At 40.1% G+C, this 25,553-nt stretch overlaps 1 protein-coding gene across 2 annotated transcripts in view; it reads left to right on the top strand.

Moving 5' to 3' along the window:
* usp6nl (USP6 N-terminal like) overlaps positions 1-25,553 on the top strand; it is a 200,431-nt gene that overhangs the window by 85,119 nt on the left and 89,759 nt on the right. For both annotated transcript variants that reach the window (XM_043714082.1, XM_043714083.1), the window contains 2 exons: positions 3,889-3,996; positions 12,474-12,583. In XM_043714082.1, the coding sequence (XP_043570017.1) occupies positions 3,889-3,996; positions 12,474-12,583 (218 nt within the window). The remainder of the gene's footprint in view (positions 1-3,888; positions 3,997-12,473; positions 12,584-25,553) is intronic.

Raw genomic sequence — 25,553 nt, forward strand, 5'->3', positions numbered from 1 at the left:
TGGACCTGTCCAGGTAGTCACGGAGGGAACGGTCTTTGCGGAAGGCGGGGAGGGGTGGGGAGGGAAATATATCCCTGGTGGTGGGGTCTGTTTGGAGGTGGCGGAAATGTCGGCGGATGATTTGGTTTATGCAGAGGTTTGTAGGGTGGAAGGTGAGCACCAGGGGCGTTCTGTCCTTGTTGCGGTTGGAAGGGTTGGGTCTGGGGGCGGAGGTGCGGGATGTGGATGAGATGCATTGGAGGGCATCTTTAACCACGAGGGAAGAGAAATTGCGGTCTCTAATGAAGGTGGCCATCTGGTGTGTTCTGTGGTGGAACCGCTCCTCCTGGGAGCAGATACGGGGGAGGCGGAGGAATTGGGAATACGGGATGGCATTTTTGCAAGAGGTAGGGTGGGAAGAGGTGTAATCCAGGTAGCTGTGGGAGTCGGTGGGTTTGTAGAAGATGTCAGTGTCAAGTCGGTCGTCACTGATGGAGATGGTGAGGTCCAGGAAGGGGAGGGAGGTGTCAGAGATGGTCCAGGTAAATTTAAGGTCAGAGTTCAGTTGACCTTTGGGTTAGCATGCTCATGTCAGTTAAAATAGTTTCTATTGAGAGCTATTACCAGTTTATAATTTTTAATTTACTGTTCACTCATTTACTATTTGTTCTCTCTCTCATTTTGGCATTTGATGTAGAACATTGTCAATAACTTTCAGGATGTCCAAGTTTGTAATATGGATCGTTACTTACACTGCCCAAGATGTCTTTCAAAACTTGACAAAAGTAAATAGTTGTTTGAGTACAACCTAACTTGCGTTCTTTCATGCTGTGTCATCCCTTGAAAAGAATATTTCAAGTATTCCCCCACCAGATTTCTCTCAGTAGTTTCAAACACTTTCTCCATAATAGAAGTAAACTTGCAGTAGTAGATTCACCCAGTAATAGAGGCAAATTAGAACAATCCAGACTGGAAAAACCTCCATACAACTAACATTGAGGCCAAAATACAAAGCTTTAGGAAGACTTGTGTGAAAAGCAGAGCTCAAAAATGAGCAAAATCTGAATTTTTCTTGAAACATATGGGCAAGAAATTATATCATGGTTACAGACATTCAATTATAATGATGATCGGTTTTGAAGTCGGTGCATTTGCCACCATAAAGATTTTGAAAATTAATGTGAAATCTGCAAATCATAAGAAACAAATATAGAGGATTTTGAGCCCATAATACTTTTCAACATGTAATTCATGAACTTAACTTGTAAATTAATGTTCTTAAATTTTCGATGTCTGGATAATCATTGTGCATAAAATCTAACTCTTGTATTTAAGAACAGTTCAGCGGAGTGCTTCATCAAAACGCAAGATGCAATAATATAGTCTCTACAAGCCCTGCTTCCAAAATGGTAATATGAAATGTTTAGGCAGATATGTCAAGTAAACAACTATTTTATTATGGAACAATAAAGTAGTATTCAAACAAGGTCTGCACAAATTGGAATTTCATTTGTGTTTTGGGTAACAAAAACACAACAGTCTTCACAGAGGAATGCTATATGCTATTTTTAAAAGTTAGTATGGCCCAATAGGTTTGAGCACCAAAACAAGATTAAAAAATAGGACAGCAGACATGGTGTTTCAGACTTTTACAAAGATATTTAATAGCTCTTTCAACAAACTTCTGTCTCAGTGAGGCAGAAAGATAGGTTTAGAAGAATTCATTGTTGGTGGCTAAACAAGCAAGTATGACATCAAATTTTTTTAAAAAAACTACAGCTCTTGTAAATTTTTAAGAAGCATTTTTAAGAGTCTATGGAACTGATAACAGAAAATCAGAAAGTAGAGGTATTGAGCATATATTTTGTGCCGGTCTTCAATGTAGGAGTCTTGGAAAACTTCTCAAAGATTATTGGAAATCAAGAAGTGAAGAGAAGCGAGGAATTTGAAACAGTTGCCATCACCAGGGAGTAAGTCCTGGGAATAGTATTAGACGTAAAGGCTGACAAGTCCCTAAGATCAGGTGGCTTACATCTAAAGAGTTTCAAAAGACGTGGCTGCAGGGATAGTGGTTGGATTTGTTATAAGATTCCATAGTTCCTTGCGTTTTAGAAGTATATCAATACTTTATTAAATAACAAGTAAAATACTTGTTAAATTCAGTAAAGGAGAAAGGCAGGAAGTAGGAAACTATAGCCATCTTTCACAGGAAGGTTGCTAGAATCCATTATTAAGGAGGTTATAGGAGGATATTTGGAGAATGCAATCAAGCAGAGTCAACATGCTTTTATGAAAGGGAAGTAGTGTTCAACTAATTTATTACAGTTTTTGAGGAAGTAGTAAGTAAGTTGGGTAATGAGTCTGTTGCTATAATGAATTTCAATTTCCAAAATGCACTTGATAAGGCATGTATGATAAACAGATAAACTAAGACCACATAGTGTGTGGGATAACATGACATGGATTAAGGATTGTTTGGCTAAGAGGAAGCAAAGTAGTGATCAATGGGTTCCATTAGATTAGATTAGATTAGATTAGATTACTTACAGTGTGGAAACAGGCCCTTCGGCCCAACAAGTCCACACCGCCCCGCCGAAGCGCAACCCACCCATACCCCTACATTTACCCCTTACCTAACACTACGGGCAATTTAGCATGGCCAATTCACCTAACCTGCACATCTTTGGACTGTGGGAGGAAACTGGAGCACCCGGAGGAAACCCACGCAGACACGGGGAGAATGTGCAAACTCCACACAGTCAGTCGCCTGAGGCGCGAATTGAACCCGGGTCTCTGGCGCTGTGAGGCAGCAGTGCTAACCACTGTGCCACCGTGCCGTCCACTTAGTAATCCCTTTGGATTGCTAAGTGGAGTGCCACAAAAATTAGTGCTGGAGTCTCTGCTATTTCCAATTTACACCTTGGATAAAGGTACAAAATGTATAATAGCTAAATGCAAAGGTTAAGTGAGTGGACAAAAAAAATTGGCAAATGGAATTGAATGTGAACTTTAGCAAGAAGAAAATAAAATAGGGATTGTAGAACTCAGAACAGAGATCTGGCTGTCTTGGTGCGTGAATCATAGGAAGTTAGGTGCAGGCATCAGTGCAGTGTTCGTTGTAATTTTTCTTGATTCTGCATGGACCTAGAGGTCCATGTATGAAAGCCGAACCAATGCATTGAAACTTCAATTGATATGCGCGAAACTTCTTAGCAGTTGTGCAGCTTCACAGTTAGAGGTGTAATGTCTGTAGCAAGTGATTAGAAAGGCAAGTGGAGTGTTGTTTTAATTTTACAAGGGAAAGGGAATTCCACAATTCGGCAAGCTTTACTGCAACCCTACAGGGAATTGGAGAGACCATATCTGGAGTTGTGTATACAATTTCTGTTATAATTCTTGTAAGAAAAATGATATAATTCCATTGGACTTAGTTCAGAGAAGATTGTCTCAGCTTATACCTGAGAAGAAGGGCTTATCTCTTGAAGAAAGTTTCAACAGTTTGGACCTACACCCATTGGACTTTCCAAGAATGAGAGGTGGTGATGTTGAAACATATTCTGAGGGAACTTGATCAAATGGATGTTTTCACGTCTGGGGAGATGAGAACTAGGAGATGAAGTTTAAGGAAAGAAGTTCTCCCTTTTATGATAGCTGTGAGACTTTTGTTTTCGTAAGGGTTTTTAGTCTGTGGATTCCTCCAGAAGGTTCGATTAGACAGATTTTTGAAGAATACATTAAGGGTTATAGGAGGTATTCTGAAAGGTGCAGTTAAGACATAACTAGATCAGCCATGATCATATTAAATGGTGCAAGTTTGAAAGGCCAAATGGCCCACCCTGTTCTTAAGTCTTTTGAGTAATTTCGAATGTAGCTAATGGAAGCAATTTTTTAAAAACTTGTGATTCAAAGGTGGTACGGAGAATTTACAAGGGAATTCCCCTGCAACTAAGAGGAGAGGTCTGGTCTCTACTTCTAGAAATACAAAAAATTAAGTTGGAGAAGAAAGATCTGTACGATGTAAGTATATTTTTTTCCAATTCCTGATACTTTTAACATGATCCAGGACTTTGCTGATGTGACATTTTAGTTTCACATTTTGTTGAAAGCATTTTGTTAAAAGAAGGAGCAAAATTAATTTGACACACCTTACATTTATGTATCTTTAAGTATAAACATGTTAATAACGAGTTCAAAATGGCGCGTTATAGATTTACCAAGCTCGATTAATGATTTGTCACATGGTACATTTTGTAAACAGACTTAATGCTAACGTAAACTTCTCTTCATTTAAACATTGACATATTAACATATTAACATTGTGAAGTGATTCATCACCAGATTCATTAGCCTTTTCTACAACGTTTTCCAGATAATCATCATTGAACTACTTAGGATATCAGCTATAGTGGGATTTAGTTATGTCCCCTTTAATCCCAAATGCATGACCACCGGCATCAAGGAAACTCTAAAGTTACTATGAGTCCTTTTTCAGGAAAAAATTAGAGAAGATGGGAAATGACACCAACAGAGCCAAGGATGCGAACTTGAAGGATGTTTTTTGTTGAAGAAAAGAGAATCTTGTCATGGCCTGCTGACCTCCTTTCATCATGATTGCAGTAGTGACAGCATTGAGATCTTTAAATCAGGCTTTAATTTAGATGAAAGCTGAATCAAAGTAACTTGAGCTTCCAGGGTTTAGGAGGAAGTTAAAGATACTGATTTCTGGAACTTTCTCAGGCTCCCAGAAAATAATTTACTCAGATCTGTGCAACATGATCATCTGTAAGGTTTTTCCATTTTCAGGAGAGCAAGATATTTCATTTTGTGTCATGGAGATTTTGTCCTTCAACTGATGTACCTAGGTGTGTACGGAAACAGCAACTATTCCAGAGCCATTGACCGTAAGACCATGAGATGTAGGAGCAGAAGGAGGCCATTGTGCCCATCAGATCTTCTCAATTTTTCAGATCTGATAATCCTCAACACTACTTTCCTACCTTATTCTCATTACATGTAACTCCCTGACTGATTAAAAATCTGTCTATCTCCACCTTGAATATGTGTAATAAGCCAAATTTAGCAGTCCTCTCAGTATATGATTTAACAAATTGTCTACCTCTGAGAGAAAAAAATCCTCCTCACTTATATCTTCTATGAGTGACCTTTTACAGTGAAATTATGCCTTCTGATCCTAGACTCTCCAATGTGAGTCTACAGCCTCTGCATCTACGTTGTTACATCCCCGAAGAATCTTTAATGTTTCAGTAAGGTTTCCTCTCATTCTACTAAACTCTAGTGAGTACTAGCCCAACCTGTCCTCATAAGAAAATCTCTCCATATCCAGGATTAACCTAGTGAATCAATTCTGACTGTCTCCAATACCAGTACATTTTTTCAGTGGATAAAGGGCCCAATACTTTGCAAAGTATTCCAGCTATAGTCCAGCTAGTGCCTTGTAAAGTTGTAGGCAGAACTCCCTACTTTTATGCTCAATTCATTTTGAGCTAAAGGCTAACATTCTATTTTTCTTCCCGACTACCTGTTGATCTTGGATGCTGTCCTTTTGTGATTTATTCAGAAGGGCCCCCAGACTCCTCTGTGCTGCAGTTTTGGGTAGTATTTTCGTTCTTAATATTCAGCTGCTCTGTTTTTCCTGCCAAAGTGAACTCATCACATTTTCCCACATTATACCCCATCTGCCAAGTTTTTCTCCACTCTCCGAACATGCCCATACCCTTGTGTTGACTAATTTTGTCACCTCACTACTTGCTTTCCCACCTATTGTTGTATTGTCTAGCAATAGTACATTCACTTCCCTCATCCAAGTCATAATATATTTTGTAAACCGTATTAAATAAAAAATAATTGTGACCGCAGCACTGAATATTGTAGCAGCTAGTTGCAATGTTGCCATCCTGAAAATGCCCTCATTATCTCAACTCTTATGTTTTTGTTAGCTAACACTCGATACAAGTAGACTGATATGTAAGACCATAATACATAGGAGTGGAAGTATGGCCATTCAGTGCATCGAGTTCACTCCGAAATTCAATCATGGCTAATGGGCATTTCCCGCACTTACCCGCACCCTCCCCGTATCCCTTGATTCCTTGCGAGATCAAGAATTTATTAATCTCTGCCTTGAAGACATTTAACGCCTCCACTGTGCTCCGTGGCAATGAATTCTGCAAGCTCACCATTCTCTGGCCGAAGAAATGTCTCTTCATTTCCGTTTTTAATTGACTCCCACCCTCTAAGTGTGCCAATATGTCCTAGTATCCTTGTCTAACAGAAACAAATTTCCAGCATCCACCCTTTGTAAGCCATGCATTATTTTGTAAGTTTCTATTAGATCTCCCCTCAACTTTCTATACTCTAATGAGTACAATCCCAGGATCCTCAGCCGTTCATCGCATGTTAGGTCTACCATTCCAGGGATTATCCGTGTGAATCTCCGCTGGACACGCTCCAGTGACAATATGTCCTTCCTGAGGTCTGGGGCCCAGATTTGGATACAGTATTCTGAATGGGGCCAAACTAGTGTTTTATAAGTCTCAGTAGCACATCGTTGCTTTTACATTCCAACCCTCTTGAGATAAATGAGAACATTACATTTGCTTTCTTAATCACTGACTCAACCTGCAAGTCAACCTTTAGAGAATCCTGTACTAACACTCTCCGATTCCTTTGTACTTTGGCTTTATGAATTTTCTCACCATTTAGAAAATAGTCCATGCCTGCCTCTATTCATTTTTTTTCCAAAGTGCAATACCTCGCATTTGCTCACGTCAAATTTTATCAGCCATTTCTTGGACCACTCTCCTAAACTGTCTAAATCTTTGTGCAGCCTCCCCACCTTCTCAGAATTACCTGCCTGTCTACCTAACTTCATATCATTGGCGAACTTCACCAGAATGCCTCCAGTCCCTTCATCCAGTTATAATATGTAAAGTGAACAGCTGCGGTCCCAACACTCTGCCTTCTGTCAGACAGCCAATCCTCAATCCATGCCAGTAGCTCACCTCGAACACTATGGGCCCTCACCTTACTCAGCAGCCTCCCGTGTGGCACCTTATCAAAGGCCTTTTGGATGTCTAGGTAGATAACATACATTGGGTTTCCCTGGTCTAGCCTACTTGTTACCTCTTCAAAGAACTCTAACAGGCTTGTCAGGCATGACTTCCCCTTACCAAATCCATGTTAACTTGTTCTAATCTGACCCTGCACTTCCAAGAATTTAGAAATCTCACCCCTAACGATGGATTCTAGAATTTTACCTACAACTGAGGTCATGCTAATCGGCCTATAATTTTCCATCTTTTGTCTTGATCCTTTCCTGAACAAGGGAGTTACAACAGCGATTTTCTAATCATCTGGGACCTTCCCTGACTCCAGTGATTTTTGAAAGATTACAAACAACGCTTCGGCTATTTCTTCAGCCACCTCCCTCAGAACTGTAGCCCATCCAGGCCGGGAGATTTACCAATTTTTAGACCTTTTAGCTTTTCTAGCACTTTTTCTTTTGTAATGGCTACCATACTCAATTCTGCACCTTGACTCACCTTAATTGTTGGGATATTACTCGTGTCTTTCACTGTGAAGGCAAAGTGAGACACTGAGACAAAGTATTTATTAAGTTCTTCAGCTATTTCCTTATTTCCCATCACGAGCCTTCCTGCATCAATTTGAAGCGGCCCAATCTCTACTTTGCCTCTCGTTTGTTTCTTATGTAACTTCTACTGTCATTTCTAATATTACTGGCTAGCTTACCTTCGTATTTGATTTTCTCCTTCCTTATTTCTCTCTTTGATCTCCTCTGTTTGCTTCTGTAGTCTTCCCAATCTTCTTCTTTTCTAGTGCTCTTTATAGGCTCTCTCTTTTTTCTATGATACATTGCCTGACTTGTTTTGTCAGCCATGGTTGTCTAATCCTGAACCACCCCTCTGCAACCCTGGATAATCTTTCTTGTCTTTGGGACGAACCTCTGTACTGTATCCTTAATTACACCCAAAAACTCCTGCCATTGTTGCTGTACCATCTTTCCCACTAGGCTCTGCTTTCAGTCGATTTTCGACAGTTCCTGTCTCATGCCCCTGTAATTACCTTTATTTAACAGGGACACCATTACATCCGGTTTTGCCTTCTCTTTTTCAAACTGCAGACTGAACTTTACCATATTATGATCGCTCCCTCCTATGTGTTCCCTTAGTTTAAGATCTATTATAAAGTCTGGCTCATTACGTAGTGCTATCTTATCAAATGCCTTTTGGATATATTACTGTTACCCCTAGTTGCCCTTTATCCATCCTGCCTGTCACCTCTGATAAAATTGTCAGGCATAATTCCCGCTTCATAGAGTCATACTGGCTCTGCCTGATTATATTATTTCTAAAGGCTGTGCTATTCCATCCTTTAAAATAAACTCTAGTATTTTTCCCAAGGACATATGTTAAGTTCACTGGCTTGTAGCTACCTGTGCCTTTTTTTTTTTTAAGTCTTTCTTCCTTTTTGAAAAAGTGTGTGATATATTGGCAAATTTCAAGGACTTTTCTCAAATCTCAAGATTCTTGGAAGACTATCACCAATGCATTCACTCTCTCTGCAGTTAATTCTTTTAAAATCCGAGGGATACATCCCATCAGGTCCAGGGAACATATTGGTCTTTCATTCTGTTACTTTACTTCTAGCAATAGTTATTGTAAACATCTGCTCTGCACAGCCCCGATTAAAAATAGACCAGTCAATATTGTGATTGGTAACAATAGAAAGATATGTCTGCAGTATGTTTTCTTGTAAATCTCTAGGTAAAAGGAGATGCTGAACATTAGCTATTTGCAGTCTTTGAATATTAGCTATTTGCAGGAAACTTCTTCTCTCCCTTTGTTACAGGAAATGTAGATGAGTTCAGAAGATTAGTGACTAGATCAGCTGAACAAATCCCTATCTTAATTAACAAATACAAATTGCTGGCAAAACTGTGGGGAAAAGCTTTCTCACCACAGATTCTGCCAGACCCAATGAGTTTCTCCAATTTCTGTTTTTGTTTCAGACTCCAGTGTTTGCAGTGCTTTGTTTTATTATTCCCTATCTTAATTGTTTAGTTAATTAACCAAAACTCTTATTTTATATGGCTTCAATTAAAAATGACAGATTACAGTAATAATATCTTATTTTAAGTGTACCACAGGTATGTAGAAGCTGTTGCTTAAGTACAACGAGTTATGAGGAGTGATAAAACAGTATCATTAGTTTTGGCTCCTAAACTTTGAACCTTGGACTAAAATTATTTTTTAAGGTATTCTGAATATTTTTAGTTTTGAAATTTTTATAAAGCTTGTGAGCTAGAAACAGTTATCACCACTCTTATTCAACTACTTAATTGCACTGAATGAGGTGAAGATTTTCATGACAAAATGTTGAGCATGCAGTTCTGTCTTAAAAATTGTAATATTTTTAATTTGTTCTGCTCTTTTGCAGTTTTGATGTAATTAGTCAGCATTTATAATTTTTGCAGTGACAGGCAATGTAATGGCAGTCTATGTTGGAATGCTGCATTGTGCCTAATGTTCACTTGATATTTCATACTTTTTTTTAACAATTCAGCAAAGTACAATCAAGTGTTCAGAATTTTGTGTTAAACTGCGTAATTTATTTTCAAGAGAATCTATTACAGTGCCATCTAGTAGCAAGATTGCAGTACTACACTAATAACAAATGCTGTGCAATAAGAAAGATTTTGTCCATCTGGACCACAAGTTCCTGGTTTTACATTAAATTAGATTCCCTACAGTGTGGAAACAGGCCCTTCAGACCAACGAGTCCACACCGACCCTCTGAAGAGTAACCCACCCAGACCCATTTCCCTCTGACTAATCTACCTAACACTATGGGCAATGTAGCATGGTCAATTCACCTAACCTGCACGTCTTTGGACTGTGGGAGGAAACTGAAGCTCCTGGAGGAAACCCACACAGACACGGGGAGAATGTGCAAACTCCACACAGACAGTCACCCGAGGCTTGAATCAAACCTGGGTCCCTGGCACTGTGAGGCAATATGCTGCCCCTCTGAAGAAGAAGCATTATTGATCACTGAAATAAAATCCCAAATAAAAGCAAAATCCTCATGCTGGAAATCTGAAACCAAGCACAGAAAATACTGAAGAAATCTCATACCCTACTCCATGCAAGAATTACATTCAACTCTCCCAGTTTTTCCATGTACGTTACATCTGTTCTGATGATTCAACCTTACTCCCTAGTGTTGCTGACTTGACCTCCTTTTCCCTCAAATGAAGATTCCCCCCCACTGTGGTTGATGTGGTCCTCAGCTATATCCAACCCATTTCCTGTACTTCTGCTTTTGCCCCTTGTCTCCCTCAGAACAATGATAGGGTTCCCCTTGTCCTCACTTTCCACAGCATTGTTCTCCACATTCAAAAGAAGCTTCCTCAACCTTTTCTGTCACATCCAGCAGGCTGTCACCACCAAACACATCTTCAACTCCTCACAGCTATCAGTATTCCACAAGGACCAATGCCTCTGTGACACTCTAGTCAATTCTTCCACTACTCCAAACAGTTCCTCACTCCCCTACGGCACTTTTCCATGCAATCATGAAGTTGGAACACTTTTACATCCTCCCTCCTCACTGTCCAAGGCACCTACCAAGTGAAGCAGTATTTTGCTTGTTTGTTCAATTTAGTCTGCTGTATTTGCTGTTCACAATGTAGTCTCTGGCCTGAAATATCGATTTTCCTGCTTCTCGGATGCAGGCTGACTTGTTGTGCTTTTCCAGCAACATACGCTCAACTCTGATCTCAAGCATCTGCAGACCTCACTGTCTCCTTTACATTGGCAACACTAAATGCAGAGTGAGTGACCACTTTGCAAAGCATCTCTGTACGACCTTCCAATTGCCATTTTCAGTAAACCACTTTGCTCTCATGCTAACATTCTGTCCTGGACCTGCTGCAATTTTCCTACTAAGTATAAAACAAATTTGAGGAGCGATGCCTACTTTTCCATTGGGAACTTTGCACCCTGGAGGACTTGATGTTGAATTCCACAACCTCAAAGTTTGACCATTTGATGTCTGTTCTCTGTCTTGTGGGTGGCATGGCAGTTCAGTGATTAGTTTTGTTGCCTCACAACACCAAGGACCTGGGTTTAGTTCCAGCCTTGGATGACTGCTTGCAGTTTGCATCTTCTACCTGCGTCTGCAGAATAATAAGAATGTGCAGGCTAGATGGAATAGCCATGAGTAATGTAGGTTTATGGGGATATGGTGGGGAATTTTGGTCTGTATGGGATGCTCTTTGGAGAGTCAGTGCGGACTCAATGTCTCTGTGACACCCTGGTCCGCTTTTCCACAGCTCCAAACAGGTCCTCACTTCCCGATGATACTTTCCCATGCAATCACTGTATGGCTTCTAGGAACTCTTCTCCTCCACCCCCCCCCACCCTGCCCCCCAAGCCATTGTTTACTTTGCTATCATTTGGGATGACCCATTTATTCCCCCTCTCAGCTTTATTTACACTCACTTTACATTTCTGTTTTTCACTGCTATTAACAACCTTGCCCTGGGCCATTCTACCATCTGTATCTCTTGCTCCTCCTCTGCCCCTGTGAATATATGTGTCCGAAGAAATCATTCTGGACTCAAAAATGTAGCTTTGTTTCTCTCACCACAGATGCTGCCAGATCTACTGAATTTCTCCAGCATTTTCTGTTTGTTTTTGAAATAACATCGTTTGATTGCAAGATAATCGAATACTTTATAAACTGTGCAGTCACTCAACAGTCAAGTAAACAGCATGTTGTTTTGGTGAATTAAAATGGGCTATGAATGCCAGATTTGATCAATGAGCCGTTTAGCACCTCTCAATCAGGAGTGCATTTCTAAGCTTCTACTGTTTGTTTTTGATATCCTGTACTGGGGAAACAACTGGTATTCCTGCTTCTGATTTCTGTGCATTGACCTCTATTGGTAAGTCCTGTTTGGGTGTTGACTGAAGACCAATTTCGGTTGCATCTACTTTCTTCACTCTTTCTTCTGTTTCCCTTCTCTCAACGCCCCCCCCACCCAAACCACCAGCAAAACCTCCACTGATTGCCAGCAATTGAAAGCTCACAGCTGAAGTGAGGGACGATGGATGCTTGTGTAATGTAGAATGAATCTATACTCATTATATACATTGGTAAAAGGCCACCAATGGGAAAGGATAAAAATTGCAATGTAGTTTGTTATACTTCTTAAGAAACTATGAATACTTTTAAAATGAATAAATAGACCTAAACTAAAGGTGAGGATTGTACAACATGTGATTTTTAACTTTGATTTAAAATGTTTTGGTGGTGACAGACAAAATATGATTCGGAATAATTTGTAGAATTTGATTGAGTACTTCAGCATTATGTTTTGTTATCAACAGAAACTGTCACTGACAAAACTAAGTTTCTTGTTCTCTTCTGACTTGCATTTAAAAATTCAGAAACTGAAAAGCAGAGCTCGAACAGTATCTCCAGACATCAGGCAGATTGATCTGGATGTGAATCGTACATACAGGGACCATATCATGTTCAGGGAAAGATATGGAGTGAAGTAAGGACAGTTTTTGTATTAATTCCTGAATGTTTCTATGTTCTATTTGCATGAGTAACCTTTTTGTAGTTTTTCTTTCACCTACAAAGTTTTCCCATGCAAATCTCCTCCTTTTCATGCTTCCATCAAATAGTTGCAAAGGTATACAGAAGATATAGTGATTGACTAATTCTGCTTTACCCCTCCCTTAATGAAGCTTGACTAACTGTTATGCAGATCTTCACAACAGTATGGCCTGATGCGAAGGAAAATTCATGTTCATAGTTTATCTTGTTACCATAAACGATGGTGTCTTCAAATTCTAATGAGCTGCCTGTCTGCCATTTTGATTTCTTAAAAAAAATCAAATGGTTACATTGAAACATTATTAGCTTAATCTCATTTTAACTTGTCACGCCCATGTTTGATTTTGTGTGTTACAAATATTTCTGTTTGTAGAGTAATTACTCATGGATTCGTAGGGTGCAGTGGGAATCTGGGTAGGTAAAGGAACCTTTACAAGGATGATGAATTGACATTAACATTTGCATTTGGGAACCCTGCAATATAATTGCTTCAACTATGCTTAATTTAGTTCAATCTCCTTGTTGGGTTCATTTCTTGTAAGATTATATTTGTAATGTTGTCAGCAATCAGAAAGCAAGATACATAACTGGTTTGATGATGATTCTATGTTATGGCGTTTATTTTAATGCATGACTAAATCTTTTTAAATGTTGTGGATGTGATGCTTGGCTGAAGGTTGCACCTGTAAGAATTAATATGTAAGCAATTAGGATTGCATTCTCACAACTGAACGCTTTGTATTTTGCTTTTTATGTTGTATTGACTGTACAAGTGCACACAGCACACATTAGCAGTCATCTTAAATATTGAAATTAAATATTTTTATGCTGTGCATGTCTTTACACTCTGCTGAAAAATATCCTTCACTTTGTTTGAAATATTGGTGATAAAATCTTCATTTGTATTATTTATTCCTGGTACTGAAAAGGTGTCTGTAAGTTTGATATAATTGGGTGAATTTTTTTTTAAACTTTCAAAGCAGTAAGCAGAGGCAATTGCTAAAGGTTGATAAAAATCCTTTGATTTAAAGTTCTTATTTTTATTTGAGGAACTTCCCATCTGCTGATTTTATATCAAAGTCATGGCATACAAAATACCAGAAGAATTGCTTTAATAATGCAATTTAAACACTGAACTCGAGAAGCAAAATATTTTTCTCTACTTTGTTCCTGCATGCCCTGACTCTTTGACTTGCCCCCTTTCCCAACGATGCCAGACTTGGACTGATCTCTTTTCTCCCTGTTTCTCCACCCTCCACCTTCCCAGACACAGTCTGGATGTGACCATAGAAGATTTGGTTAGTAGTTTTGTAGGTGACTCCAAAATTGGAGATGTAGTGGATAGTGAAGAAGGTTACTTCAAAGTAAAGCGGGATCTTGATCAGATGGGTGAATGTGTTGAGGAGTGGCAGATGGAGTTTAAGTTAGACAAATGTGAGGTGCTGCATTTTGGAAAGGCAAATTAGGGCAGGACCTATACATTTAATGATAAGGTCCTGGGGAGTGTTGCTGAACAAAGAGATCTTGAACTTAATGAGTTTTGAGAAGATTTGTAGCTCAAGTTGAGATTCTGGATTTAAGTTTGCTCTCTGAGCTGGAAGGTTTGTTTTCAGATATTTCATCACTATGCTAGGCAACATCATCAGTGAGCCTCTAGTGAAGCACTCGTGTCACCACCTGCTTTCTATTTGTGTGTTTAGGTTTCCTTGATTTGGTGGTGTCATTTCCTGTTCTTTTTCTCAGAAGGTGGTAAGTGGGGTCCAAGTCGATGTGTTTGTTGGTAGTCAAAAACCACATTGACTTGGGTCCCATTTACCACCCTATGAGAAAAAGAACAGGAAATGACAGCACCAATCCTAGGAAACCCAAACACACAAATAGGAAGCAGGTGGTGACACCAGTGGTTCACCAGAGGCTCACTGATGATGATGATGCCTAGTATGGTGACAAAATGTCTGAAAACGAGCCTTCCTGCTCAGCGAGCAAGTTTACATCCAGACTTTGTACTGTATGTTCTTAGTTCTTTGAAAATGGAGTCACAGATGGATAGGATAGTGAAGATGAGATTTGGTAAGCTTGTCTATATTGGTCAGTGCATTGAATCTAGAAGATGGGAGGTCATGTTGCAGCTGTACAGAGCATCGATTAGGGCATGATTGGATTACTATATGCAATTCTGGTCTCCCTGCTATAGGAAGAATGGTGTGAAACTCGAAAGGGTTCACAAAAGATAACCAGGATGTTGCCAGGGTTGGGAGGGTTTGAGCTATAGGGAGAGGCTGAATAGGTTGGGGCTGTTTTCCCTGGACCATTGAAGGCTGAGGGGTGACTTTATATAGGTTTATAAAATCCTGAGGGGCGTGAATAAGCTGAATAGACAAGGTCTTTTCGCTGGGGTTGGGGTAATCCAAAACTAGAGGGCATGGGTTTAAGGGGAGAGGAGAAAGATATTTAAAAGGGACCTAAGGGACAACTTTTTTTTCACAAAGAGGGTGGTGCGTATCTGCAACGGGCTGCCATAGGAAGTGGCGGAGGCTAGTACAGTTACAACATTTAAAAGTCATCTGCATGGATACATGAATAGGAAAGGTTTAGAGGGATATAGGCCTAATGCTGGCAAATGGGACTAGATTAATTTAGGATATCTGGTCAACATAGATGCATTGGACCAAAGGGTGTGTTTTTATGCTGTACAGCTCTGTGACTCTATTGAGTTACTGCTTAATATGTTTTTCTTCACTTCACATTGTGTCCCTGCAACTTTGAGTGGTGTTTGTGAGATTACTTAATATGTCAGTCACAGTCAAACATGAGGTTTACCAATGAGAATGTGATACTTAATGCTACTTATGCCACGGGTTCCCAAACTGTGGGTCACAACCCCTGGTGGGATAATAGGATGTATGATTGGTGTTGCCATTTCTGTGGCAGCAGTGGCGACACGGAATCAAATTTGACAGCCCTTGAGGTGATTTAACTGTACACTTTTTATTTGCCTGTGGGCCAGACTTCATCTGGTGAACATGAGGTCAAAATCAGTGATATCAACAGAGCCTGCAAGCTAGTTGGTGCCTTTGATTTTTATACTTGTAATTCTGTTCTTTGAACTCCCAAAGTTTGCAACAACTTCTCCTCATTCCCTTCTCCCAGCTTTCTCTGGAGTGGTGCCAAATATGAAGCAGCAAAATGGGGTCGCAACAAAAAAACATTTGGGCAGCTGTGCCTTGTGCTGTGTGTAAGCGAGAGTTTTATGGTACATGATGTGAAGAAGAATGCCCTGTTTGGAGATGGAGGTAGGGTGGGGAAAGAGGAGAAGATTTGCAATTCCCCTTCCAAACATCTCCAGCAGTCCTGAGGAACACATCTGCAAATAATTTGGCAACTAGTTGAGCAAGTTCTGCCTGACCCCTCAAAAATTCATTGACCTTCATATTGAGTGGCAAATCAGTCATAATAGGCATATATTATGTTAGATCTTAGATTGTTCAGCATTTCCTTTTGAAATAGTTTGTTAACATTCTGATTTTTTTTTAAAAACTAAATTCATTTTAAGTCAGAATTTGCAGCAAAATGCAATGGGTTTGCAATAAGCATTTTCTAATAAAGATTAATATCCCTATAAATATTACTTGTGAAGTTGAATTTAGTTTTAGAATGTCAAAAATCATGAACACCTTCACCCAGCCCTGTTGCCCATTCCAGCAATATTTCAAGAAAAAACTGCATTTCAGGACACAAGCATTTATCATCCACTTGCGACAATTGATGCAGAATAGTCAGTAAACTACACTTTGGAATTTCTGAAACACCTGTTCTTACAGGTACAAGAATTGTGGATTATAATGAAACCAGCTGATTTTAATATTGGACAAGTCCGATCCCAGAGTGAAATTTGATTTGTTAAATCCTCCCTTTGTTTTCTTTCAATCTTGTTGATCAGGTACAGAACACATTCACAATAGGCTTCCAAAGTACTTCTAACACAAGGAATAAAATGTTTAATAAACATGATTTTTTAAAAAAAATTATGCTGTATTGAATTAGACAAAAACAATTGGAAAGATTTCATTGTAGACGTTTCTGAGGATTCATTCATGCTATTCCTTTGAACCCTGCGATACCCTTAGAAACACCCAAATCTCAATGAAAAATTTGCACACTAAGGCTCCTTACTCAGGCTGGAATAGCTGCCATCACTTTCCTTTAATTAATTTCTATGTGGTCAGTAGATTTTGTTTTTCGCTTCAGCTAGTATCTCTCCCCAAACATGTAAATCAAACTGCAAATTAAGCTTACTGTAACTTTTAATTTCAGAGCAGCTGCATAATTTCCCTAAACCCCATGTTGAGCAGATCTTCACTGTAGCTGGTGCTATTCAGGTGGGTTTAAACTAGCTCAGCAAGGGGATGGGAACCTGAGGTGCAGTTGCAGTGCACAGGAGGATGAAAGATAGTGACAGGATTTCACAGTCACAGGAATGTGCTGGCAGACAGCAAGCTGGTTTGAAGTGCGTCTACTTCAATGCCAGAAGTATCCGAAATAAGGTAGGTGAACTTGCAGCATGGATAGGTACCTGGGACTTCGATGTTGTGGCCATTTTGGGGACATGGCTAGAGCAGGGTGAGGAATGGATGTTGCAGGTTCCAGGGTTTAGATCGTTCATTAAGAACAGGCAAGGCGGTAAAAGAGGGGGAGGTGTGGCCTTGTTATTCAAGGGTAGTATAACAGTGGCTGAAAGAACTTTTGACGAGGACTCGTCTACTGAGGTAGTGTGGGCTGAGGTTAGAAACAGGAGAGGAGAGGTCACATTGCTGGGAGTTTTTTTTATAGGCCTCCGTGAGTTCCAGGAAGGGGATTGGCAAAATTATTCTGGGTAGGAGTGAAAGGAACAGGGTGGTCATTATGAGGGAGTTTAACTTCCCCAACCTTGACTGGAAATGTTATAACTCTAATAAGTCGGATGGATCCGTTTTTGTCCAATGTGTACAGGAGGGTTTCCTGACACAGTATGTCAAAGGGTCAACAAGAGGGGAGGCCACACTGGATCTGGTGCTTGGTAATGAACCAGGCCAGGTGTTTGATTTAGTTGTAGGTGAGCACTTTGGAGAAAGTGATCATAATTCAGTTATGTTTAGTTTAGCGATGGAAAGGAATAGGTACATTCCACAGGCCAAGAGTTATCGATGGGGCAAGGGCAATTATAATGCGATTAGGCAAGAATTAGGATGCTTAGAATGAGGTAGCAAAATTCAAGGGATGCAGACAATGGAAATGTAGAGCTGATTTAAGGAACAGATGCTGCGTATCCTTGATCGTTGTGTCCCTGTTGGGTAGGGAGGAAGTGATAACGTAAGGGAACCGTGGTTTACTATAAAAATCGCACCTCTTGTTAAGCGGACGAAGAATGCTTACGTGTTGATGAGGCAAGATGGTTCAGATGAGACAATGGAGAGTTACAGATCAGCTAGGAAGGATTTAAAGAGAGAGTTAAGAAGAGCAAAGAGAGGACACAAGCAGTCTTTAGCAAATAGAATAAAGGAGAACCCTAAAGCTTTATATAGGTATGTGAGGAATAAAAGGATGAGTCGGGTAGGAGTAGGGCCAGTAAAAGACAGAAGTGGGAAGTTAAGTGTGGACCCCGTGGAGATCAGAGAGGTGCTAACCGAACATTTCTCATCAATTTTCACTCAGAAGAAGGAGAATATTGTAGAGGAGAAGAATGAGATACAAGATATTTGACTAGAAAGGACCGAGGTTAGTTACGAACAGGTGTTATCAATTCTAGAAGGAGTGAAAATAGACAAGTCCCCTGGGCCAGATGGGATTTTTCCGCGGATTCTCTGGGAAGCCAGGGAGGAGATGCAAGAGCCTTTGGCTGTGATATTTGAGTCGTAATTGTCTACAGATTTAGTATCAGAGGACTGGAGGATTGTGCCCTTGTTCAAGAAGGACAGTGGAGATGATCCAGGTAATTATAGACCAATGAGCCTTACTTCTATTGTAGGAAAGGTTTTGGAAAGGATTATAAGAAATAAGGTTTATAAGCAAGCAACAATTTGATTTCAGATAGTCAGCATGGTTTCATCAAGGGCAGGTTGTGTGTCTCAAATCTCATCGAGTTTTTTGAGAAGGTGACCAAGCATGTAGATGAGGGTAGGGCAATTGACATGGTATACTTGGACTTCAGTAAAGCCTTTGATAAGGTTCCACCTGGTAGGCTGTTGGAGAAAATGCAGAAGCATGGGATTGAGGGCGATTTAGCAGTTTGGATTAGAAACTGGCTTTCTGAAAGAAGGCAGTGAGTGGTGGTTGATGGAAAATATTCAACCTGGAGTCCAATTACTAGTGGTGTGCCAGAAGGATCTGTTTTGGGACAGATCAGCTCTGCAAGCCTCAAACCTTAGACTGAAGCTGGGAATTGTAGTCTCCATTTAGAAGGAACTTTATTGCAAACCGGGGGGGGGGAGAATCTTGGGGAGAACTGGAATTTCGCATTTGTCATTTTTATAAATAACTTAGATGCAGTCATAGGTGGATGGATTAGTAAATTTGTTGGTGCACGGTGGCTCAGTGGTTAGCACTGCTGCCTCACAGCACTAGGGACTTAGGTTCGATTCCGGCCTCCGGCAACTGTCTGCGTGGGTTTCCTCCAGGTGCTCCGGTTTCCTCTCACTGTCCAAAGGTGTGCAGGTTAGGTAAATTGGCCATTCTAAATTGCGCATAGTGTTAGCTGCATTAGTCAGAGGGAAATGGGTCTGGGTGGATTACTCTTCGGAGGGTAGATGTGGACTTGTTGGGCCGAAGGGCCTGTTTCCATACTGTAGGGAATCTAATCACTAAAGTCAGTAGAGCAGTGGACAGTCTGGAAGAATGTTACAGGTTGCAGGGGGACTTGGATAAACTGCAGAATTGGGCTGAGAGGTGGCAAATGGAGTTCAATGCAGCTAAATGTGAGGTGATGCACATTGGGAAGAGCAACAGGAAGGCAGAGTATTGGGTCAATGGAAAGATTCTTGGTAGTGTGGATGTGCAGAGAGATCTTGGATTCCATGTACATAGATCCCTGAAAGTTTCTACCCAGGTTGATAGTCTGTTAAGAAGGCATACGGTGTGTTAGGTTTCATTGGTAGAGGGATTGAGTTATGGAGCCGCAATATCATGCTGCAACTATACAAAACGCTAGTGCGGCCGCACTTGGAATATTGTGCACGTTTCTGGTCGCCATATTTCGGGAAGGATGTGGGAGCATTGGAAAAGGTGTAGAGGAGATTTACCAGGATGTTGCCTGGTCTGGAGGGAAGGTCTAATGAGGAAAGGCTGAGACACTTGGGTCTGTTCTCATTGGAAAGTAGAAGGCTAAGAGGGGATTTGATAGAGACATACAAGATGATCAAAGGATTAGATAGGGTAGACAGTGAAAGTCTTTTTCCTAGGATGACGCTGTCAGTTTGTACGAGGGGGCATAGCTACAAATTGAGGGGTGATAGATTTAAGACAGATATCATAGGCAGGTTCTTTCCTCAGAGTGGTAAGGGCTTGGAATGCCCTACCTGCCAATGTAGTTAACTCAGCCACATTAGGGAGATTTAAACAATCCTTGGATAAGCACATGGATGACGATGGGATAGTGTAGGGGGATGAGCTGAGAATAGTTCATAGGTCGGCGCAACATGAAGGGCCTTTTCTGCGCTATATTGTTCTGTGTTCTATTCTTCTATATACCTCGTACAGACTGTCTTTCTGGCATTGTTCTCTATTTCTCTGCATGTCATTGGATCTCTGTCATTAAGCGATAGCAGTGTTTTTTGCTGTACCTTTTATTACTGCACTGAATTGTTCTTTTTAAAATGTGTGTAACCAAAATAAGCTTCCAGATCTCTTTGCACTAAGCCACGAGAACACTCAGAAATGAAACAAAACCATGTCACTGTTTCTTAATACAAGAGATCAAATATAAATTCACTTCAAAGTTATGCATTTTTCTGAACTGAGGTCATGTAGTAATTAGATTAGATTTAGATTACTTAGTGTGGAAACAGGCCCTTTGGCCCAACAAGTCCACACCGACCTGCCGAAGCGCAACCCACCCATACCCCTACATTACGGGCAATTTAGCATGGCCAATTCACCTGACCTGCACATCTTTGGACTGTGGGAGGAAACCGGAGCACCCGGAGGAAACAGACGCAGACACGGGGAGAACGTGAAAACTCCACACAGTCGCCTGAGACGGGAATTGAACCCGTGTCTCTGGCGCTGTGAGGCAGCAGTGCTAACCACTGTGCCACCGTGCCGCTCATAAATTGGTATATGAAAGGATGTCAGCATGCAAGTGGTTGCTGACAGTTCTGGATGCTGTAATATAGCCTTGGAATCAAATAGTTGAAGAAAAAATTCTTCATAATTGAGGATGCCTAACTAAAGTGAATGTACTTTAATAACTATCTATGCTTATTTGATGTACTTTGCTTGAATAGCTGAATGGGTTTTGCAAAATATATGCTTCATTAACATTATTGAGTTCTCAAAATCTATGTTTTGAAGGCATCAGTTATCTCCTGTGCTTAAGATTTAATTTCTCCTCAATTAAGATAATATTAAACAGAGATTTTAAATTGCCATGTTAACTTAGACTGATAATCTTGGTTTTTATTGAAAAGTTTGATGTTGAGACTTTTTCAGCTCAAATATTTGTTCCATTGTTAAAATGCTAGTAACTGGTTTGGATCCTCCTGTCCTTTATAACTTGACAAATGTTAACTATAATAACAAATTTCTATCTTGGACCAATATGAGAGTTAATGCATTTAACTATATTTTATGGGTTGACATTTAAAGATTGGTTTTAGATTAACCTGACAGATTTATGCTTCCTCTCAATGTAATTCACAATGTTATACAATTGTCTCTGATATGTTGGGCCGAAGGGCCTGTTTCCATACGGTAGGGAATCTAATCCTAATCTTGTACGATCTCACATTATAAGAAAATCATGCAATAGCCCCGCCATTTAAACTAATCTTGTTATAGCCATTCAGGCAAGGAAAGTTCGCATTCTACAAATAACAGTCTAAATTCTTCAATTGTGTTAAAGCCAATTTATGTAGAAGAAACACTTTTTTTTAGATTACATTACAGTGTGAAAACAGGCCCTTCTGCCCAACAAGTCCACACCGACCCACCGAAGCGTGAACCACCCATACCCCTACATTTACCCCTTAACTAAGGACAATTTAGCATGGCCAATTCACCTAACCAGCACATCTTTGGACTGTGGGAGGAAACCGGAGCACCCGGAGGAAACCCACGCAGACACGGGGAGAACGTGCAAACTCCACACAGTCAGTCGTCTGAGGCGGGAATTGAACCCGGGGTCTCTGGCGCTGTGAGGCAACAGTGCTAACCACTGTGCCACCGTGCCGCCCATCAAATGGATTAGTGGCCCATGTGGGTTTTTTTGACAACAGATTCATGGCCATCTTTTGACTCTTAATTCCAGATAATTGAACTCAAAACGCCATCACCTGCTGTGACAGGATTTGAACCTAAATCCCCAGAGCATTTTTTGCATCTTTTTGGTTAACTGCCCACTGATAATACCACTAGGCCATTGGACCTGCTTGTTATAGCAGAACCGATTGGAATTGTATTCCATTCCATTAACACAATTTCTTATTTTTTAATGACATTATTTGGAAGGAGATTTGAGCCCTTTTCAGCAATTAAGTTTTGATACCATGCAGTTGACATTTTTTAGATCATTGCACATTAAGTTTTTTTCTTATTTAAAACTATTCAAGTTTTATATTTTTACATTAACTATCGATTTGATATAATCACAGTGAACTTCCTTCAGGTGAGGTCTTAATAGCTGCAAACGTAAGAAATTAAAACAACAAAGTACTCCATTAAAACTTTTCTTTAAGATTATATTGTTGAAAGATTTCAAACTCCGGTCTCTTGAAATTATAGCAATCCACCGATGTGAATAAGAGCATCTGTAGCTGATTCCAATCAATTGTGTGGAAACTTGTACATGTTTCTGTCTGGAGAATCATACTTTTAGATAAAATATTCACTATTGAACTGTGCACTGACAGCAATAAAAAGAAGGTAAAAACAATGACTGCAGATGCTGGAAACCAGATTCTGGATTAGTGGTGCTGAAGAGCACAGAGTGGATAGGTGGAAAAGAAAATAGGCAGGTAGGATAAGTCATGGAGACATTGCTGAGCTGGAAGCTTGGAACTAGGGTGATGTGGGAGAAGGGGAAATGAGGAAACTGGTGAAGTCCACATTGATGCCCTGGGGTTGAAGTGTTCCGAGGCGGAAGATGAGGCGTTCTTCCTCAAAATGAAAACTACTTGCCTGTTAGATTTGGTGTTTTGAGGCATCTCTGTTGGTTACATACTTCAACTATAGTTTGTTATTAAATGCAATTAATAAGCCAGTTTAAATAGAAGAAATCTTGAACATTTTTAACCTTTAGTGATCCTAAAGCTGTGTTTTATTCTTACTTTAATGCATCAGCATTGAAAGATGTAACAAGACTTTATATTGGCACGAGAGAGATTTAATACAATTAATACATTAAGATTTTCTCAAATGTATGGTCCATCTACAAAGCAATTGTGACCCACGTGTGAGCTGCTTTTGCACAGTTCATGTACATATTGCCTTTATAATCCTTTCTAGCATTGAAGTTCAATAAGAAATTTGAAAACCACATGATTTTAAAAAGAAAAATGCAGCATGAGGACACTGAAGTGCACATGCTACTACCGCCTTGTATTACCTCAAAATCATTTTCACTATGTGGGTCTTCCTTGATACTTTCTCCTGCCTGGTGGTTGTTTTTTATTTACAAAGCTGAGAAAAGAAATGCCTATAATTAGCAATCTGCTTTGAAAACTCTGCTCACATTTTGACAGCTGTGATAAATTGCATCATTGCAGCTTCAGTGGCAGAAGTAATGATGCCAATTTGCTTGGCATATTAGTACCTCAGTAAAATCTGTTGTAGAAGCATGAAAATTACTCCGAAGCACAACTGACTGAGTTCTGGCTTTGTTTTTGCAATGCATTTACTTTCTGGATATGGTTGTTCTGAGGACTGCATTTGTTGCTCAACCCAGTTTACTCTTGAGATGCTGGTAATGGACTCCGTTAGTGTGAATCATGTGAATTAATGCAACTTTTCACAGTGATAAATTGTGAAAATTTAATATGTTAAATTGAGTTTGGTTGAATTCAATTTCTAAGTGTTGGAATTAAGTATTATATTTATCAGTAAAACTTCCTATTCCTATTGGTTGATAGCCTTATTCTCTCTTCCTTCTAAATTATTATGCTAGTCTTGTCCTAAAATAATTAACAAGCTCTTTTTATGAAATATTAGGTTAAACTTGACTTTGATGCCAGGATTAATTACAGATGTAAATTCTGAAAAGGCTCATCTTTGTATGCGCAATATATAACAAAATTGAGATTAACATTGCATTCAAATTATACTATATTTTGGGTATGTTAATTCGGCTTTCTTTTTTCTGTTATTCAAGTGGTATACACAAGTCCGTAACTCACTCGGATTTATCAACTCTTTTTGCATATATACTGTGCATGAGGCAGCTCTGAATCTTTCCTTCTGAAAGTAAAGTTGCGATTAAATTATTAACTGCACAGGTCTAAGCCTTTTTTTTTTGCTTATAAACATTGGACTGCAAAATTAGTAAAATTCTAAAAATTCATGAATTTACTGCTTTCTCAATCTCCGTAAATCACTCCCATTGTTTAAACTCTAACCCATATTCACGGTCATCCCCTTCTCTTTGCCATAGTTAGGGGGATAGGTAGGAGGTTTTGTGGGAATGAGAGAAACTCACGATTGGTGTGTTGCCTCCCAGGTGCCAGGGTTCGTGATTTCTCGGATTGTTATTTTGGATTCCTTGCGGGGGAGGGGGAGCAGCCCCAAGTCCTGGAAGAAAGGTGGGAGTCTAAGGCAGAAATTTAAGTAACTAGAATGGAAGCTTAGGGCTAATACAAACATAGTTTGTTATTCCTGATTTGTTCCCCGTGCTTGTGAAGTGAACAGGGAGAGAATGAAGCTGCACACGTGGCTGCGGGGATGGTGCAGAAGGGAGGGTTTTGGATTCTTGGATAATTGGAGCTCTTTCTGGGAAAGGTGGGACCTCTACAAACAGGATGGTCTTCACCTGAACCAGAGGGGTACCAATATCCTGGGGGGAAGATTTGCAAATGCTCTTTGGGGGGATTTAAGCTAATGTAGCAAGGGAATGGGAACCTGAATTGCAGTTCTGATGTACAAGAGGTTGAGGGACTGAGGTCAAGGATAAGTTTACAAGGTTGCAAGAGGGCATCGGCAATCAGGATGTTGGTTTGAAATGTGTGTACTTCACTGCCAGGAGCATCCAGAATAAGGTGGGTGAACTTTCAATGTTGTGGCCATTTGAGAGACATGGATAGAGGAGGGACAGGAATGGTTACTGCAGATTCCAGGATTTAGATTTTCAGTAAGAGCAGTAAAATCAACATTTCGGGCAAAAGCCCTTCATCAGGCTTTTGCCCGAAACGTCGATTTTACTGCTCCTCGGATGCTGCCTGAACTGCTGTGCTTTTCCAGCACCAATCTAATCTACACTCTGGTTTCCAGCATCTGCAGTCATTGTTTTTACCTATGTTTCAGTAAGAGCAGAGAAGATGGTGGTGTGTTTAGTGGGGGGGCCTTTGCTGGTGATGGTGTCTATGGCATTGTTAACCAAGGTTCGTATTACAGCAGCTGAAATAACGTTTGAGGACTCGTCCATTGAGGTAGGTTGGGCTGAGGTTAGAAACAGGAAAGGAGGTCACTCTGTTGGGAGTTTTCTATAGGCCTCCAAATAGTTTCAG

Source organism: Chiloscyllium plagiosum, chromosome 23, assembly GCF_004010195.1.
Source record: "Chiloscyllium plagiosum isolate BGI_BamShark_2017 chromosome 23, ASM401019v2, whole genome shotgun sequence".
Lineage (NCBI taxonomy): Eukaryota > Metazoa > Chordata > Chondrichthyes > Orectolobiformes > Hemiscylliidae > Chiloscyllium > Chiloscyllium plagiosum.